Source organism: Ammodytes marinus (genome assembly GCF_949987685.1).
Source record: "Ammodytes marinus genome assembly, chromosome: 23".
Classification (NCBI taxonomy): domain Eukaryota; kingdom Metazoa; phylum Chordata; class Actinopteri; order Uranoscopiformes; family Ammodytidae; genus Ammodytes; species Ammodytes marinus.
In genome coordinates, this window is record NC_137227.1 from 5737006 (window position 1) to 5756832 (window position 19827).

At 44.8% G+C, this 19827-nt stretch overlaps 1 protein-coding gene across 1 annotated transcript; it reads right to left on the reverse strand.

Annotated features, from left to right (window-relative positions):
- Positions 1 to 17472, reverse strand: LOC307269444 (carbohydrate sulfotransferase 12-like; the record flags this gene model as incomplete). Its single annotated transcript, XM_080052412.1, has 6 exons — positions 17340 to 17472; positions 3974 to 4069; positions 2584 to 2744; positions 1610 to 1753; positions 1161 to 1468; positions 1 to 265 (listed from the first exon to the last, which is right to left on the reverse strand). Exons 1-6 carry the CDS (start codon positions 17347 to 17349, stop codon positions 1 to 3), a joined length of 984 nt encoding a protein of 327 aa, XP_079908538.1. The 5' UTR covers positions 17350 to 17472.
- Positions 17473 to 19827: the final 2355 nt, after the last annotated feature.

Sequence of the window (19827 nt, forward strand, 5' to 3'; positions counted from 1 at the left end):
TTAGCCCCAAAATCCTGACATCGTCTCACCATCGAGCAATTCATCAGGCCTCCTGTAGCCAAAGAGCCTGAAGTCCTCCTCATACAGCTCGTACAGCTTCCTCCTGTCCTCTAGGGGCACTGTTCTGAACCAGTCCAATACAGAATCATGTGCAGTCATGTTTTCATAGGAAGGAGGGAACCTAATGTCGCCCTCCAGATTTAGGATCTTCAGTAGCTGCTCAGCGTCCTCCTGTAGAGTCTCCTGATGGCCAACATAGTCATACCTGAGAGTACAACAAGCAACATTAAACTATAGGTCAAAAAGACTGGTTCTCTATTTACATTCCATTCATTTGTTAGCGTCACATTTTAGCAATAAAAGGAAGAATTTTAACTTATTTCGATGCCATTTTTCAGAAGAGGAAAACAGTGGTTGCGTTCCGAATCGCATACTCTTACTTTTTTCTATTCTACATACTACATCCGACGATAAAAATAATCTAGTTAGGATGCAGTAGGCATACTATTGGGACATACTTTACTCTCTTATTTCATCATAACATTGCGCCTTGATCTTGCCTCTTGCTTTTATATCCGTCGCATCCCCGTTTGTTTTCATATGGAGGCTTCGTCGATGTTACGTCACTTCACGTGCGCATTGGATTGTGGGTCAGAATCGCCCAAATAGGATGCACTTTTCAACACTAACAATCTTGGCCGCATGAAGTAGGACATCCGGGTACTTCTAACCATCCTAAATCTGGCCATAAGAATCGGGACATCCTAAATCTTTTTTCTACATACTATATAGTAGAAAGTATGCGATTCGGAACGCAACCAGTGACTTGGAAAAATTATCCTACAATTTTTTTTATTTAAAATAAAAATCAACTGCCAAAACATTGTATGTGCATTCTGGAAGGACCCGCCCAGATGACCTGATATAGCTTTCAATGTAGTTAGAGATTGAAATAACTTTGATGATTATTAATACAAGACACCTAGCAACTGATATTTTAAAAATATTGAGGTCATAAAAAACATTTATAATTATTATTTATTTATTTAACGTTTTCCTCCCAGTGGTTATATTTTTTGGTGTATTGTTTCAAATCTTGTTCCACTTTGCCAGTACATGACCTCTATAGCTGCAGCACTTCCTACAAGAAATGGCCTTACTTTATGAGACAGGGATGGCACAGGCGATGCATCTGCCTCCAGTGCTCGTCAAAGGGCCACCTTCTCTCCGTCATTGGGTCCAGCAGGTACTGAATGAAGTTATAAAATGAGGGGCGTATGCCGGATGCATACGCCTCATCCACTGACTGAGGTGGAGTAGGCTGGTTGGCATATAGGCGCAGAATGTCCTGGGCATAGGTTTTGTAGAAATCCTTATTGTGCTTCTGGAACTTGTCTCGGTAGGCCGAAATGAGACGGACAAACGGGTCCCGGACAAACAGGAACTTGGTGTAATGCTTCAGCTTTGCCTGTAATCAACAAATCAGTTTACATCAACCCTCTGTCACACTAACACTCTTCTGCTTGATTCAAATGCTCATGGGACTAACTATCTCACATGCTTTATCGTTTAAACTTTAAGGAAACCTCTGAACATTTTGTGAACTGACCTTCATCTCTGGTATCGGGGAATCGATTAGGCGAGGGAACAATTTAGGGTTGTGGACCAAGTCTCTAGGTATGGAGATTAGGTCGTCAGATGGTTTGCTCTGGTTCAGGACATACATAACCCTCTTCCAGTTGGTACACGCCACCTGTACATAAGAATAAGTCTTAGGGGTTGATCTAAGGTACAAAAAATAGCGTGCTAAATTACGTGAGCATTCTAAAAAAATTGCATGTTTGGTTTGTGTGGTTGTGCTTGTGATCAACTAGTAACAGCGCAAATGACAACAGGTTAGAGGTAGTAGATTTGAAGATGGTTTGCGTTTGTTACTGGTTTCCATGTTTGGACATAGAGCAGAGTGACAGCAAGAGCAAAAAAGAGAAATATAATGCTATAGAATTAGAAGTGTTATCGGAAAAGGCAAAGATATGCATTGTTGAGCAAAGAAAATGTATATTATTCCAAGAAACGCGATATGTGACAGTCTCTATCAGAAAGTAAATGCTGTGGAAACAGAACTGATGAAATGAAGAGAATAGGGCATGACATAAGGAAGAACAAAATAAAAAATAACTCATCATAAATCCTCTGTGAATAAAATAGGTCCAGGTGAGTACAGTCAATCACTAATGATTGACCAGACATTTCAGGGTCAGCTATTGGTGTTGGCGGGCTTGCATGATCCACATTGTGTCCTGTGTTTCCTGGCGGCTCTTCAGATGAAAATAAAGGTAGGGGGTGGGGCTCATGCGCAGTTACTAGATACCCTATGGTAAAACCAAAATTACTTAACTTGTGCTCTAAGGTTCCACCAAAGGGTTGCTCAAATGATAGGGCAAGTGGGGAAGCTCCATTAGCCAACAGTTTAAATACACTGGTTTGTACAAAGATTTTAAAAAAAAAGGCCACTTAGTCACTCTGAACCCCCCTGTGCCCGCCTCTGACTGTGTGTGCTATGTGTGTTGATGTCTGTATCACCTTGGGAATGTAACAGTAGATGATGCCGTGCTTGTCGTCTACAATCAGATGGGACAGCTCATTTATCTTCATGTCTTCTAATATGCGCTTCTCCTCTCCATCAACATCACACACTTCTCTTAGCAGTTGCTTTCTGGCTTCCTGCCGCTGATGGATCCTAGCTGTGATAAGAAGAATAAGAACGTGTGTCGTCATCATTGTGTGTGTGAAATGATTCATGCTAAAATGATATTGCTTCAGGATGTTTTATCGCTGGAGGAGAAGACAGACAGGTTTGAAAGCCAGAGGCTATTGTCCTTATTGAAAGCCCCACTTAGGTAAATAAATGGAATGTGTCAAAAAATGTTTTTTTTTTTTTTTTTGCATTTCTTAGTTAACCCACTAGTGCAAGAGTGTCAAAACTGATTGATTGGCCCTTGGCACATTTAAAAAATATAATGTAATATGGCCCTTTTAATTTTTAAATAATCTAAATGTACTCATTATATTACAGAGAAATATGTCCCATAAAAGAAAAAGAGCACCAAGGCCATCCCAGAGGACCCTGCATAATATTTTAATTTAAATTAATATTATTATGGAAAATCCATGTGTCCTTCTCCAATAGCTTCTAATTCATCTGACACAGTGTTTACATTTTTTTATACAAAATTCTTCAGCTTTAGCCTCTTAATTTCCCTCTTAAAGTGCACCAGATTCATGCATTTCACTTTAAAAACGTAGAAAAAAATCTCCCGGGGGGGCATACCCCCGGACACTCCTTTGAGGGGCGGGATCTCAGCTGGCTACTATTTTCACCAAGCTGGACATTAGACGTAAAAGCAGAAAACACTGGGTGTATCAATGGCATTTAACAAGACGGGGGATGTATCTTTTTAATGTGCAAGTAAAGTGTTGCCGTGAAGAAGGATTACAATTTACGAAGACACTATGAAACTTAACATCAGAGCAGCTACATGTCCTGATAAATGTGTTATTTTTGCAAAGTGGCCCGGCCCTTCGTAGATTTTTCTGTATGTGGCCCTCAGTGAAAAAAGTTTGGACACCCCTGGTCTGAACGGAACCTTTCTAACCAGGACCAGGATACACAGTGGAAACAACACACACACACACACACACACACACACACACACACACACACACACACACACACACACACACACACACACACACACACACACACACACACACACACACACACACACACACACACACACACACACACACACACACACACACACACACACACACACACACACACACACACACACACACACACACACACACACACACACACACACACACACACACACACACACACACACACACACACACACACACACACACACACACACACACACACACACACACACACACACACAGACTGTACCTTTCTTTTCTTGTGACATGTTCCATTGGTATAACGACACCATTAATCCCACAAATCCGAAGAGAAGCAGGACTCTTCTGCATGATGTCATGGTAGCTGAAGTCATGCAACGTTTTAGACTTTGTCAATGAACAAGAAACAATAAAAGTACTGAATGCATAAAATATTATGTGTGGTTACCCACAACATATTGCCATTCACCAAATACTGTGACTCCTTCAGGTAGGGAGCTTACAGGGAATAGAGGGGTATTGTTATGGAAATGTTTATTACAGTTTGTTTGACAAACGTTTGCGATACTTTAAAAGACAGTACAATAAGGGTTATATTTTGCATTTGGAGGAAATGCACACCTCTAATCCTCAATGTTTCTGGGACCAGATTAAAGGATTATTCCCCCGGTAGAAACATGAAGGTGTATTGAACTCTATGCTCCTATATAGTATAAATGTGCAAAAATTTTAGAAATCGGTTCATCCTAGCCTGAGAAAAGGCAAAAAGAGTGTTTTTATGGTCTCTCTGGCTGTCTCTAGCTCTAAAGTCAGAAATCCTACTACTACCACAATGCACTGCGCTCGCAGTCCTCATAGGCCCCCGCCCACATTTCCCTTGTAGTCTCTTGCTAAACTGTTTCAGAAACAAACTAATGTAACAACCGTTTGTGTGTTTGTAAAGCAACTAAAGAAAAAAGTTTTCATCCGCTATGTTTCACTTATGGTCCTAACTGTTGTATTTTATGGTGAACTTTCAGAATCCGATGTCTACACCCTCCATGTCAGCTTTGATAGTGGGGTTTAAAGTTGATCAATGGCTGTCTCCCACTCAACTGCAACCAGTGCCCACATCAAAGAGGCTGCAGTGAGCTTCACAGAGAGGATAACAGCCCCCTACATCAAATTCAGCAGCAATACTAATACTATGTCCTCACACCTCTAGACCTATTGTAAAATGTTTTGTTCATAGCTCATCCTTTATATCTTATCTTTATCATGTTCGTATATTGGACGTTTTACTTTTAAGAATTGTCTCATTGTGTGTTACCTGGTTTCTATAGCATTGATTTGCCACAAGATTTTGCTTTGTAAACAATAAAATATCTTATGTTGTTGTACCTTACCTTGGGCTCCTGTCTACACCATGGACCTATAAGGTCTACACCCATGTTCACCATAGACTTGCTGGTTGGAGGCTGAACAATAGTAACTGATTTTGATGCACAGATTACTGTATGTCATATTGTTTTTAATCTACAATCTATGAGGTAAATGTTATAAAATCACAAGGATGCAAGGTAGGTTCATCATACTGACAGGATCACAGGAAAAAACACAGATAAACCAGAAAAATAACTAAGCTATCAGTGTTGCTTCCAAAGCTAGCCAGAATATATTAAAATGAAGTACTTCAGGTCACATTTCTATATTGATAGCATAAAAAAACATTTGCTTATTTATTGAATACAGTAGCTCAGCATCTGAAGATTGTCCTCAACCTTTTTCCCCAGTAGAAATTTGTATTTCTCTAATAGTACTCCAGTTGAACAGCATTCTGGTTAGTAGACAAACCACATCAACCAACTTGAGTTCAAAGTTTTAATCGCAAAAATATGAACAACTATTTATAAAAGTAAAATGTGTAGTGTGTTGGTTCTGGTCACAGCTGCTCGATCTTGTTTCTTGATAGCCACGGTACTGCTCATCACGTGCATGGTCAGGTGCTGGGTCTCTCTCTTTGCATGATTCACGCCAGGAAACTGCATGAATCGGCGATATTGTCTATAAAACATTGAGCAAAACATTAGTAAGACAAGCTCATTTTAGCCTGCAGTAGCTCGCATACATGAAAAAGAACTGCAAGGTTACTTCATGTTGGCTTTGCTGCCCATGTTACCAACCACAGGAAAACGCAGTGCCAATAAGACATTTTAGAACATGATTCAAAACTTTAATAATAAGATATAACACTTGTGCTGTGTTTACGCCCGGGTCACATCCTACGTATGTGCAGTGTATCTAGCTCGCATTCCCACCCCCCCCCACACACACACACACACACAGTCAGTGTCTCACTGCTGCAGCGCTGCTTTTACCAGCCTGTTACATGAGTTTTTCTTTGATAATTCCCATTAATGAAGCGCTGTGTAGCTGCTCTGATCTGCTAACACAAGCGCCAGGGGAAAAAAGAAAGGCAGGCGCAAATGCAAGATGTGTGGCGGAGAATGAGTAAAAATAAAAACTTACTGTGTTGTGGTTGACGTCCGTCTCTCCCCGCGGCCTGTGGCTGGCGCCTCCAGTTCACCGTGTCAATACTGAAATATGTCTCCAGGGTCCCTCTGTCCATAATTGCTGCAAAGCTACGGTGACGTTTCTAACAGTGAACGCAGGGAACACACCAGGCACAGCGGCTGGAGCAGCTGCTAGTGTAGCTACAGCTAGCTTCTCCTCTTCCTCCTTACGACTAACACCTCTATTCCTCGCTGTAATCCGGTTTATACAGGTAGACACGAATGTCCGTTCACTGCAGTTAACATTAAAAATCCCCTTCAGGCGTTACAAATGGAAAATGTCCTTGTGCCATCATGGTCGGAGTTTCTCGGGAGTCGGCTTCTCTAAGCGGGGGAGAAACATGGCGGACGTTGTGTTTACATCTCGTCCGTGAGCTCCCGCCCCCCTCATTCCTTATTGGTGGGCATAAAAATGTGCGGAACTAAAGGCCTGTAGTCCTCGGGCCCTCTGGCACGCAAACCACGTTCCAATGGATGACGCAAAATACGTCATCCATTGGAGTGTGTGGGGTGTGGAATATCAGGACAGCTGGGCCAAGGGAAGACTGAGTCAAGACAAACCTCTTTCCTTATATTACAATAGCCATTTTATAATGATAGAAAGCAGGTTCTGTATCGGTGAAGTAATCCTTTAACAAACTTGGGCCAAAAAGACATAGCAGTATTCCCTTACAGGTATATGACGATAAGGGCCGATTAACCTCAGATATCTCACTTGTATTACAAGAATGGGAAAAGTGTTTTTCAGAATTGTATTCTGGGAACCAAGAAGTAGACGGTTTTGATTCTGTTTTCTTTAATGAAATTTGTTTTCTCAAAAGCCAGTTAGAGAGAGAAACATCTCACTTATCAAGTGGCGAAACCCTACTTGAGGAAGAAATTAATGAGGAAGAGGTATAGAAAGCTATTGATGCCCTGAAAGAGGGAAAGTCCTCTGGTTTTGATGAGCTGACAAACTAATTACTGAAATGCCCTTTGCTTAAAGAACTGTTATTTATTTTGTGTAAGTGCTGTTTCGGAAATGGGCTCATCCCCTCTATGTGATAATTAGCCCAATACCGAAATCCAGTAAAAATGATCCCAGGGTCCCGTTAAATTATCGTGGAATCAGCCTTTTGAGTACCGCATACAAACTGTATACGTCAATTCTTAATAGAAGGCTTACAACCTACGTGGAAGATAACGACTGTTTAGTTGAGGAGCAGAATGGCTTCAGAAAAGCCCGAGCCTGTGTGGATCATGTATTCTCCGTTACTACAGTAGTCAGGAATAGGCTAGTCTCGCAAAGCCAGACCAAACTACAGCAAGTAGTATGGTCTGGAAGCACTCCGTTTAGAGCCGTCTATTCGGGGGGAAACTGGGCTGGCCTGTTTTTATTTCTTTAAACCAATCACAATCATCTACGGCGGGGCTAACCCCGGGAAGCAGCCAATGGAGGCGTAGCGTTGTTTGCCGACGCCAGCGCTTAATAGACGCTGGCGGAAGTGGTCAAGCCAGACTAGGAATAGGCTAATACGAAATAAACCATCATTTGCCTGTTTTATAGACTTTCAAAAGGCTTTTGATTTTGTCAACAGAGATTTATTATTTTACCGCCTGCTAGAAGAAGGGATAAAAGGGAAGTTGTATTGGGCCATGCAGTCTTTGTATAAAGATCCAGAAGCCTGCGTTAAAGTCAATGAATACCGTTCAGGATGGTTCCCTACACCACTTGGGGTAAAACAGGGTGATTGTCTCTCCTCTACGCTGTTTGCCATATTTATTAATAATTTGGCAAAAGAAATAAAAGATTTACGTTTGGGTGTAAATTATGATGGATACAATACACTTGATATATTACTTTACGCAGACGATATCATTTTATTTTTCAAATAAGATAAATCACGAGAAAAATTCCCCTTTTTCAATTGATATGGATCATAACCAATATGTGCTGCAATTTTGTCACGATACTTGCTGCGGGCAGGTTTGTCTAAGTGTTTAACATACTCCGTGTCCTCCATCTCCAATTGTTACGAGCGTAGAATTTTTACTTCCTGCCCTCCACTTGAAATTCGCGCGTCATCCTGCGTCATCATTATGACGTATCTGAAAACAACCTATAAGACGAATAAGTTCAAGTTCATTATAGGGGACAGTGGCCTAAGTTGTGCCGGTGGGGAAGTTGTGCCACCCCTTGTTTCTAGAAAACCATGGAAGAAATTGAAAATGTGACCACATATTTAAGAAGAGCCATCCATTTGACTCATCCTGTAAAGAAAGGAGAAACATGGAATAAGATAAAAGCACATTTAAGCTAAAAAAAACAGTTTTTTGCCTTTCAAAGTAAAATTTCCATGATCAAGGTTTTTTGATTATTGTGTCCGAACAATCAAGACAAGTTTGAAAACATTTGACACATTTTTAGTGCTTTAGTATGCTACATTTTGAGTCTATACAGTTGGCACGATGTCAGCCCTAAACTGCTGCATCATGCCTATTATCCAAAATTCTGGGGTTGGGGTGATTTGTGCCAAAGGGCCTAGCTGAGTAATAAGTAAGTAAGTAAGTAAAATGTATTTATAAAAGCTCATTTATGACAGTTTGCACTGTCCAAAGTGCTGTATATAGTGCATTCAGTAGGTAAACAATGAAGGTAAAATAACAATACCAAAAATAAAAGACAAAGCCCATACATCCACAAATATAAACAAAGATAGTAGTGCAGAGGTAAGATAGTTAATGGGGAGGAAAAACCAGGGTGTACAGATGGGTTCTATTTCGTTCCTACTGACCGCCAGAGGCGGTGCTTATAGCACTGGATATTCCATTGCGCGCATGCGCAGGTCGAGATCTTTATACCAACAAAGTCACCTGTGACACCCGGGTGACTCCGGGAATGTCTATATATTCCGGAAGTCACCAGAGGTTCTGTTCCTTCTATTTTCTCGCGGAGCAGGTCGCACACATTGTTGTGTGCTAATATACCACTAGCTTGTCGCAAGTAGCTCGTACCCTGAGGGTTGGTGCTTCGATTTGACTTCGACCACCAAGGGCTGCGACAGCAATTCGTTAGACTTGGCTACGGCCGGTCAGGGTGAGTAGTGTGAAGGCTACGCGTAGCCCGGGGCTACCGCGGAAGCTAATATCACCTTTCCACCTTGCTTTGATTAGATCAGGCGGCGGCTGGGTTCACAGTCGCCGTGTTATTCTTCGTTCGCACCGTTGCTTGTGTGTTTCGCTAAGCCGGTTGCTAATTGTATGCTCGAATGTATTGTCTTTCTAGCATTGTTGCACTGTTGATCGGGTGCTACGTTCGCCCCGACCGGTGCTTACTTGATTTAATCGACAGCGAGCGGCTTGATAGGCTACTCAATTTGCTCGTCAGGTGGGCGGCTTCGGTCAGAAGTCTCTTTCACTGTTGTAGTGAGCTGTGTCGCCGGTGGACGAATTAGTTTCCTAAATCGCCTTCACCGCGTTATTTTAGCCTTGTCACACTGTTGCTCGTGTGTAGGCTGCTGTAGTGTGGCGCCAGTTGGCAGCTTAGTGCACAGCACGGGTGTCGTGTCTGTGCTGCTGTGTTATAAGAGCCGTGTTGCACGGTAGCTCACGCCTTAGCCTGACTGCATAGGCTACTTAATCTGCTCGACAGTGAACGTCGTGCCGTCACTGTGTTATTAAGGCGCATTATTGCTTGGGTGCTCTCGCCTAAGGCTCAATTGCCTATAGCCTTCGTTGATTGGCTCTCCAGTGGGCGGCTGGGGTTACCAAGAGCCGCTGACACTGCCAGGGGACTGCAGATGGAGAATAGCATTGGCTAATTCTAGCATTTTTTTAACCCATGTATGACCGTGTGGTTTATTGATTTGCACTGTCCCCGTCTTAAGTAAACTAAATTCAATTGAACTGTGTCGGATTACACATTTTAATTGGCTCGACAGGTCGCGTTGTTGCTTGGGTGCTCTAAGAGAGCGCCCAGAGCTCGATTGCCTAACCTACTGTAACTTGCTCGCCAGTGGGCGGCAGGGTTACACTGCCAATGTACTATTAGACAGGTCGCATTGCTGCTTGGGTGCTCTCGCCTAAAGCTCGATTGCCTAAAGCCTACTGTAATTATGCTCGCCAGTGGCAGCATAGTTTTACACAACAGGTCGCATTGTTGCTTGGGTGCTCTCGCCTAAAGCTCGATTGCCTAAAGCCTACTGTAATTATGCTCGCCAGTGGGCAGCATAGTTTTACACAACAGGTCGCATTGTTGCTTGGGTGCTGTGTCGCCTAAAGCTCGATTGCCTAAAGCCTACTGTAATTATGCTCGCCAGTGGGCAGCATAGTTTTACACAACAGGTCGCATTGTTGCTTGGGTGCTGTGTCGCCTAAAGCTCGATTGCCTAAAGCCTACTGTAATTATGCTCGCCAGTGGCAGCATAGTTTTACACAACAGGTCGCATTGTTGCTTGGGTGCTCTCGCCTAAAGCTCGATTGCCTAAAGCCTACTGTAATTATGCTCGCCAGTGGGCAGCATAGTTTTACACAACAGGTCGCATTGTTGCTTGGGTGCTGTGTCGCCTAGGCCAGTTGCTACTTGATTAGTTGCCGGTGAGCGGCTGGGCTTAACGCCGCCACGGTAAGTTCTAATTTCTTTTTGCTAGCTTTGCTGCACTGCTGCTTGGGTGCTGTGTCGCCTAGGCCAGTTGCTACTTGATTAGTTGCCAGTGAGCGGCTGGGGTTAGCGCCGCCACGGTAAATTCTAATTTCTTTTTGCTAGCTTTGCTGCACTGCTGCTTGGGTGCTGTGTCGCCTAGGCCAGTTGCTACTTGATTAGTTGCCAGTGAGCGGCTGGGCTTAACGCCGCCACGGTAAATTCTAATTTCTTTTTGCTAGCTTTGCTGCACTGCTGCTTGGGTGCTGTGTCGCCTAGGCCAGTTGCTACTTGGTTAGTTGCCAGTGAGCGGCTGGGATAGCGCCGCCACGGTAAGTTCTAATTTATTCTGCTAGCTGTTGCGCTGTGCTCGGGTGGTGAGTTCGCCGGGGCCGGGTGCTTACTTTGATTATCAGTGAGCGGCGTGGGCAGTAGCCGCCGCCGCGGTATTTGCTAGCTTTGCTGCACTGCTGCTTGGGTGCTGTGTCGCCTAGGCCAGTTGCGTACTTCATTTATCGTTTTGCAGGGGCGTCGTGCTCGGGTGCTCTCGCCTAGGGTGCGATTGCCTAAGCCTGCGTTAATTTGCCTCCAGTAGGCGGCTTGCGGGTAGCAGAGTCGCCTTCAAGGGGTTAATTTTGGGCTGCGCACCGGTGCTCGGTGCTCTCGCCTAGAGCCCGGCTGCATAGCCTACTAACTAATTTGCTATTTTCTAATTAGTTACTGAGATAGGGTAATTAAGGTTGCCATTATGTCAAGCGCCCATATTTTGTAGTCAGACGCATATTTCGTTGGCTCAACAGTGGCCAGCTTACGCCTTCATGACCTCCATACAGGGCCATGACAAGTGCCCTGCAGGTCTCAGGGTTGAGCACCTGAGGGAAGCGCTGTCAGATAACCCATGCATGAACGGTAGTTTCATGTCTCAGGCACTTAGGTTGCTAGGTAGAGGCTCTTCTACTAGCCTCCAACCAGTTCATGGTACCAGTGCAGTGAATAACCTTGCGGCTGTGCATCCTTCCTACTCGGGGGATGACATGCTGTCCACAGCTGCGTCCTGTAGTCTCTTACAGGTGGGCAGCTCGGCTAGGAAGTCAGTGTCTGTCCGTGACTCGCCAAGTATGGGGTTAGATGAAGCTCTGGTTTCATCTGCACCCACGAATGCCTTCTTTCGGCAGGCCCTCAATCCTCCGTTTCTGTGTGCCTCCCTCTGAGCCTTATTCCGCTGGGCTCCGTAGATGCTGGCCAGATTTAAGGGCTCTCTCCTATCACACTAGTGACAGTAGAGCTCTGGCAGCCATGCAATGCTGATAGTTAGGGCTCGGACTGGGTAGCTCCGATTGAGCCTGCTATAGCATCCCTGGTTGTCTCCCCAGACGAGGCTTTGAGAGCCGATGTGCGCTGCCCTCGGCCCCAGTGCCGGATTTCAGGCGACCTCCTTACTAGGAGTTACGACATTGCTGCCTGTGGGGGCCATCTGGGAATTTGCTTTCTCACACAGTCCTGGCTCGGTCGCAAACCATACAGGGGTCAGGTGCTGGTCACTCAGCACGGACCCTCAGTGATGCTTCACTGCAGACTTTGCATTATGACTTAGGGAGCTAATAATAATAATAATTTGAATTTATATAGCGCCTTTCAAGGTACCCAAGGTCGCTTCACAAGAAAAGGGCTAGGCAGGTTGATCAGCTGTGACGTGGCGCGCCGCCAAGGTTGGCTGGCGCAGTCGTCCCAGTCGGAGGTGTGTCGACAGACCCTCCGTTCTCTCCAGTGATCCCAGGCCAGACGTTCGGCCAGCTGCTCTTCAGGTCCCAGGGCAAAGTGTTCAGGTTGACCAGGCTAGACAGTAGTTGCACGCTGCGACGTGCACCTCTGCCTGATTCCAGGCCGGGAACCTCTGTGGTACCCCGTGCCAATAGCTTCAACCACGTTCAGGTGGACAATCAAGGGGCCAGTGCTTCTCAGCACATTCTGTACAGCGCCGTAACACTGCGCTACAGCTGCATTTCAGGCGCCAGGAGGTCGGCGTCCAGTCTCCGCCCTCCCCCAGAGTCCTTGGGGGTGCTACTCGATGCTCGGTAGGTTCTACTCAACCGAAGCTCAGGTACCAGGAGGTGGGGCGGGGTCGCCCCGTTCTGGGCTAAGACGGCGGAATCAGTGCCTCACGATTCTTCCTTTCCCCATGTTGCGTGTTGCAGGGGTCCTCCAGTCTATCGCTCAGGCGGACTGGGTTGTGTTATAGCCTGAAAGATGCTACTTTCAAGTCCCTACTGCCCAATGTCACAGGTGGTCCTCCCCTTTGCATTTCTGGGCAAGGTGTACCAGTCAGGGTTCTTCCGTTGGGCCGTCCCTGGCTCTGCGTATATTAAACAGTGTGTGGCAGCATCCCTGCCACCATTACAGCTCAGCTGGTGCTCGAGTCGGCGGCCATGCGAGCCTGCCTTTCTCCGTAGCGCGTAGCTACCGTTCAGCAGCTACTACAGCACTTCATGCAATGGAGGCTGCTGGAGTACAGCCTCTTCCTTCGATTGATAAGTATGCTGACCTCAGCATTATCTAATTATCATTATCTAAGCTGTCCAAGTTCCAGGTGTCCGGAACACAGCGATAGAAAGGGCCGCCCCCGGGGAGTGGAGACTCCATCCGGAGGTGGTGGGCATGATTGGGACAAGTATGGCAGGGCAGTGGCGTATCTCTTTGCTTCCGAAGAGATGACCCACTGTCCCCCTGGGTCCTCCTAGATGGAGAGGACCAGTCCCCTAAGGCAGGATGCTCTGGCTAATGCTTGGCCAGTCAGCCTGCTTTATGCATTCCTACAATTCTTTTGTTACTGACAACACTGGATGGGGTCCAGCATTGCAGTTACAGCCTACGTTTGGGGGCTCCACATTGGCCAGGAAGGCCATGGATCCCAGCGTTACTAAACTCCTCAAGGAGAGCCTTGGTGCCTTCCAGGGAGACAGGACCTTCTGTCTCAGGTAGGCGGACACATGTGGCACCCGAACTCGGGGCGCCTGCAGCTGTGCGTGGGGCTCCTGGTAGCCAGGACCCACTGTGACGTATTGCGACCAGTCAGAGGTCCATACCTTTCTGACTTCAGGGGCACTCTCCACTACATGGCGCTATGCAAACAGGTGGAAGCCGTTTTCACAGCGGTGCATGGCACATGGCGAAGTCCCATGGACTTGCTCAGTGATAGTGATACCACACTTCTGCAGTCTGTGTGGGCAACAGGAGAGCTGCTCCCACCCTGTGCGTCTATGTGGCTGTGATATCGGCCGCACATGCAGGGGTGGATAACCAGACGGTAGGGTCCCACTACCTAGTCAGGCAGTTTCTGAAGGGAGGCCAGAGGCTTCATTCAGCCACCGTGACCCCTGAGGGCACCATCAGGGGACTTGCAAGTAGTCCTGAGGGCCTTAGGACTACCCCCATTTGGGCCGCTGAGTCAGGCAGACCTGACGCGGCTGTCGATGAAGACGGCATTCCTCCTTGCCATTGCGACTGCAATCGGTCGGTGAACTCCATGCCTTGTCAGTAAGCCAGGCGTGCTTGCGCTGGCATGTAGAAGGGTCAGGAGTGGTGCTCTCGCCAACTCCATCCTTCCTATCCAAACGATTGTCTCCCCACCATGTAAACCAATCGATCGAGTTGGCTGCTTTCAATCCCCTGGGCTCACCAGGGGGTGCAGAAAGAATGTCAGACCCACTGTGCCCGGTGCGGGCGCTTAGGGCATAGGTTGTGGCAACAACCAGCTTGCGTAAGACAAATACCCTTTTGTCTGCTATGGGAGCCGCAGGGAGGGGGCTGCCCTGTCCAAACAGAGACACTCCCACTGACTTGTGGATGTGGTCTTGTATGCATATAGAGCACAGGGGCTCCCCATGCCTTGGCCGTTGAGTGCCACTCTACCAGGAGTATGGCTACATCATGGGCTGCCTTGAAGCGGATTTCACGGCAGGACATTTGCGCCACGGCTACATGGTCTTCATCATGTACGTTGCGCGGCTCTACAGAGTAAATGTTGCTGCACCTCATCCGGTGGAATGACAGCTGTCTTGTTGATGGCTGCAAGCCCTTAATTGATGAGTACTCTTCGTGACCGTTTTGGTATAAGTCATCCAGTGCTATAAGCACCGCCTCTGGCGGTCAGTAGGAACGAAATAGAACGATAGTTACGTATGTAACTACGGTTCTATGAGTTCCGGATGACCGCCAGAGTTCTCTGTCACTCAGACTTCTCAGACACCGCGAGAAGATCCAGTGGAACAGAACCTCTGGTGACTTCCGGAATATATAGACATTCCCGGAGTCACCCGGGTGTCACAGGTGACTTTGTTGGTATAAAGATCTCGACCTGCGCATGCGCGCAATGGAATATCCAGTGCTATAAGCACCGCCTCTGGCGGTCATCCGGAACTCATAGAACCGTAGTTACATACGTAACTATCGTTTTGAGCCTTGATTTAAAAGGCAGAAATGGAGGGGGAATCACATTTGTCAGGTGTCAGTCACAAGCACAGAGCAACTAGTGCAAAGTACATTTCTGAGAGTTGTGCCAGTGGCACGGCTGTATACGCTGGTCACCAAAAAGAAAGTGATTGTCTACAGTAGCTCAGAAGAGACTGACATCTCCATTCCACTTACAGTTTTTTACGATTGCTAAACCACAGTGGGCACAACTGGAACGACAAGTGCAAAACTCTAACAACAGTATGCAGAGCTGCGGTTCATTCGGACCAAACTGTAGCTCGTTTTAGCTCGTTTTTCATTGCTTATACACAACCTTCAAAACTCTACACACCTATCTCATGGCTTAACCACAGCCTGCACAACACTGTGGATTTCCAGCACTTTTTTCAAATGCTAACACACTGCTGCCACAACTATAAACCACACATTCAAAACAGAATTAATCCCTTTCAAACACTGCGGATTGCAATTTCAACTCAAACACTAAGATGTCTTGTTTAGACTTGTTAGTGAACATACATACAGTATAAAGGGAAAGCTCAAAAATATATATTTTTTGGGAAATGGACCCAGGAAGAGAGGTTGTTGGAGGTAGAAGAGTGGCAGTGAGAGTGTGGATGTGTGGAGGAAGACCTAGAAGACATAGAGCTGTAATGTCTGATGAAATACAGTAAGGGCAACACTGATAGACCCTGTTGTGAATCATGGTCTCTCATTGAGTGAGGCAGGGTTGAGAGTGCAACCCAATCTGCAAAAATCTAAAGTTGCATCTGTAATACGAATTTTCCAGCAAACAAACAGCTTAGAGTTGCATCCTTACAGTAAATGACAACATTACAGGAATTGATTTCTGTATTACAATTTTAGAATATTTACACAGATAAATACTACATTTGGAAATGTTTTCAATAAAGTATACAGAATGTGTATCTATTGAAGCAAACTTCTGTTTTTCATTTCTTTTTGTTTTCCTAAAAAAAATGGTATGTTATAAAATAAACAATTTCATGTGAAAGAATTTCACCCTTTCATCAAAGAAAATATTATGTAATGTGTGTGAAATAACTCATATTATTCAAACTGTAAAGATTAAAAGTTTGTAATTTGTGTATTGGGGTTTGATGCTAGTGTTTGTACTCTGAGCAGGTTCTGAGTGACAGTGTGTGTTATCTCAATGAGGCTGGTTCATAGTGTTTGCTGCACTGAACCTGTTTTGCAGGTGAAGTGAACTTTTCAGCTCCAGTGACTGTTGGTAGTGCAGACTGTAGTTATAGTTTTGCACATTGAGCTACAGTTGTGCCCACTATGGTTTAGCGATCGAAAAAAACTGTAACGACACCACTGACAAGAGTTCAGATGGCCAGAAAGATGATGATGGTGACTTTGTCATTGTGAGCTTTGCAGGCAAACCACCTAGATCTGCTAGGCCTTGTTTAAGAAAATTGACCTTCAATCTTTGTAAAATATTTACTTTATTTACTTTAAATAAACTGTTATGGAATTGAAATACTAACCTTTAAAATATGAGAATTTAGGCAATTAATACCAGATGACACAATGTTTAAATACAAAAATAGAACAGATCTTTAATGTTTGCAAACATGAGTCAAGACAACAATCCAGCAATGGGATTGTGTGAAATGACCAACGATAGGCGGTCATACAGAGAACTTATAGTGAAATCTAATTACGCACAAACATTCCAGCCTACGTACAAGATTCTCCTCTGCCAGATATATTGTTAGTTATCTTACAGACATAGTTCTCCGGAGCCATCTCAGTCAAAACATACATTCCTTACGCAGTTTGAGTATCTCAGAACATAACAACCTTCACCATCAAGGTAAGGTCAGGATTTTTGTTGATTAGCTTACGAATATTTAGAGTCAAGATGGCACTAGTCTATATAAACAAATAATTATTATGACTGTAATAAACATTTCCACAACAAAACCTTAATATTCAAAATTATAATAAGTTATAACATCACTCACCTTTCTGCATACTTCTCTGATAGATGATTTGATACTGAGAGAAAACCACTGGTCAGTACCTCTGACTTCAGAAACATGCGTATACTGTTTCTACCGTACCGAGATCTTATCTTAACAAGTGTTTTGAGAGGACATATAAAACCGTATGTTGCAGCAATCAATAGACTGTTGAAAACATCCTCCTCCAGGCTGTGGCCTACAAATCAGCCACGCCTCCTGGCCTATCAACTGACAGGTGCTCAGTTGGGTAGAAGCCCAGGCGGCTTATAAAACTTCCTTGTTGGCACTTCACACACAATGACAAGAAAACAATGTGGTCCATTGTACTAAATGACCATTCCTTGTAACCATGATGCAGCACATAGGGCCTATCCGAAAAGTCCAATCTCCTAACCTATAAGCCTCCTTTCCTATACCTTAACCCCTAAACGTCATCGGGGTTAAGGAGAGATGAAAGGTGCTTCCTATCGAACATAGGAAAGGACAGCGCTGTTTCAAATGAATTCGACTCCACTTTTCCTAACCGACGTCATTGCGCGACGGCGAGTATTGCTGACGTGAGTCACTAGCGTGAAACTACACTATAGCCTATTCTCCGAAAATTGACCACAACAAGCGCTCGTTTGATCCATGCGTTCTTTTCATATTGATTTTAATCAGGTTGTCGCCAACAGAGTGAGAATCACTCCCATATAGCCTATCCCAATTCACATGTGGAATAAAAAGAGGCTACACTTGTGTTGATGTTGAAATTAACTGCCCCCAGTAACTTCATTAAATGTGAAGTTGGTATTTTATTTTATAATGGTGTAAATTATGTGCTACGAAAATAACTATTATGATGTTGGTCTTTTATGAGTTCTTTATTATCTTTAGCCTGTGTGTGTGTGTGTGTGTGTGTGTGTGTGTGTGTGTGTGTGTGTGTGTGTGTGTGTGTGTGTGTGTGTGTGTGTGTGTGTGTGTGTGTGGGGGGGGGGGGGGGGGGGTATTTTGTTTTAGCCGAGTCAAATCTTCCTCTCTTCTCCTCTCCTCTCTTCTGTTTTACCTCTTGTTCGTATTCGTGTAGAGTCGGTAAACTCCGGCGGTGGCCTGTTGCTTTAAATCTTGCCGCCGTAAAGGATTATGGGATACCACTATCTCCTTTCCTTTAGCATAGGTTGGTCAGGAGTAACCTATGCTAAAGGAGGGTTAAAGGATGAATCGAGGCTCCTTTCCTATGCCTTTCCTAAGCATTTGGAGAATTCGGATCACCTATCCGCCGAGTACTTCCGGTTCATCTCGATAGGAAAGGAAATTTCCTATGCAAAAAAAAGTTTTCGGATAGGCCCATAGACTCTGTGGCTGTGTCTTGATTCAGAGACCACGCACTTGGTAGGACGCAGTCTCGCGGTCTATGAAGGCTATAGCCTATGAAGGCCGATTTTAAGGCCGGTTTTAAGGCCAACGAGCCTTGTTAAACGAGACGGCCTCCGCAGGTCTCCGTTTACGAGCATTTCCGGTTTACGTAACAAGCCGTTACCTTGCGTGACGACTCGCCGCTCCTGTGCTGCCTAGCAACCCTGATTGCTGCCAACGGAGACAGCCCTGTCAGCGGAGGAAAAAAGAAAAATAAGTTGTCTACCAGACGAAAAGAAAAAAAAGTACAAGAAAAAAAGAAAGGAAGATAAAAGTTAAGAAGATGGAGCAACACGTTGCTGTTTGGTTATTTTTTATTTTATTTTATGCAATCTCTGAAAAAAACGCAATGAATCTTGGGATATGTTGGGCCACGAAGGATACATCTGATGCAGCCTTCAAAACTGCTTCAAAACCGTGAAACGAAGGCTGCATTTCACGACCGCATATGAGGAGCCTTGCAAGGAGCCTTGCAAATGGGACAGCCTTTGCGCGCCGCTAAGACGCAATCGGTCTTCAAATGCAGCCTACGAGGCCGGTTCCAAGACCGCAACCCCTGAATCAAGACACAGCCATTAACATCCTCCTCCAGGCTGTGGCCTACAATTCAGCCACGCCTCCTGGCCTATCAACTGACAGGTGCACAGTTCGATTAAAGGCCAGACAGTCTATAGAACCACTCTGCACGTGCACCGGCATTGAGACGGGTGCCGGTTTGTAGCATTCTCTCTTCTTATTGATTATCATCAGTAGTGGGATCCCGAAAAGTTGATTTGCCGATTACATGCAGAGCGAGTGACTGAGAAATCGGCTATGTGAAATGCGCACACTATATAAGTGATCACTGTATGAATAAAGAGTGATTTAACACTTATATTAACATAAATAAATCGCTTACTTCACCTTTACTGTAAGATAAGAGATAGAAAAATGTTAGCTGTATGTGAATACCAGAGGTGGAAAGAGTACAAAAATATTCTACTCAAGTAAAAGTATGATTACTTGGATGAAATTTTACTTAAGTAAAAGTAAAAGTACTGGTCTAAAAATCTACTGAAGTAAAAGTAAAAAAGTAGCTGATTTAAAATGTACT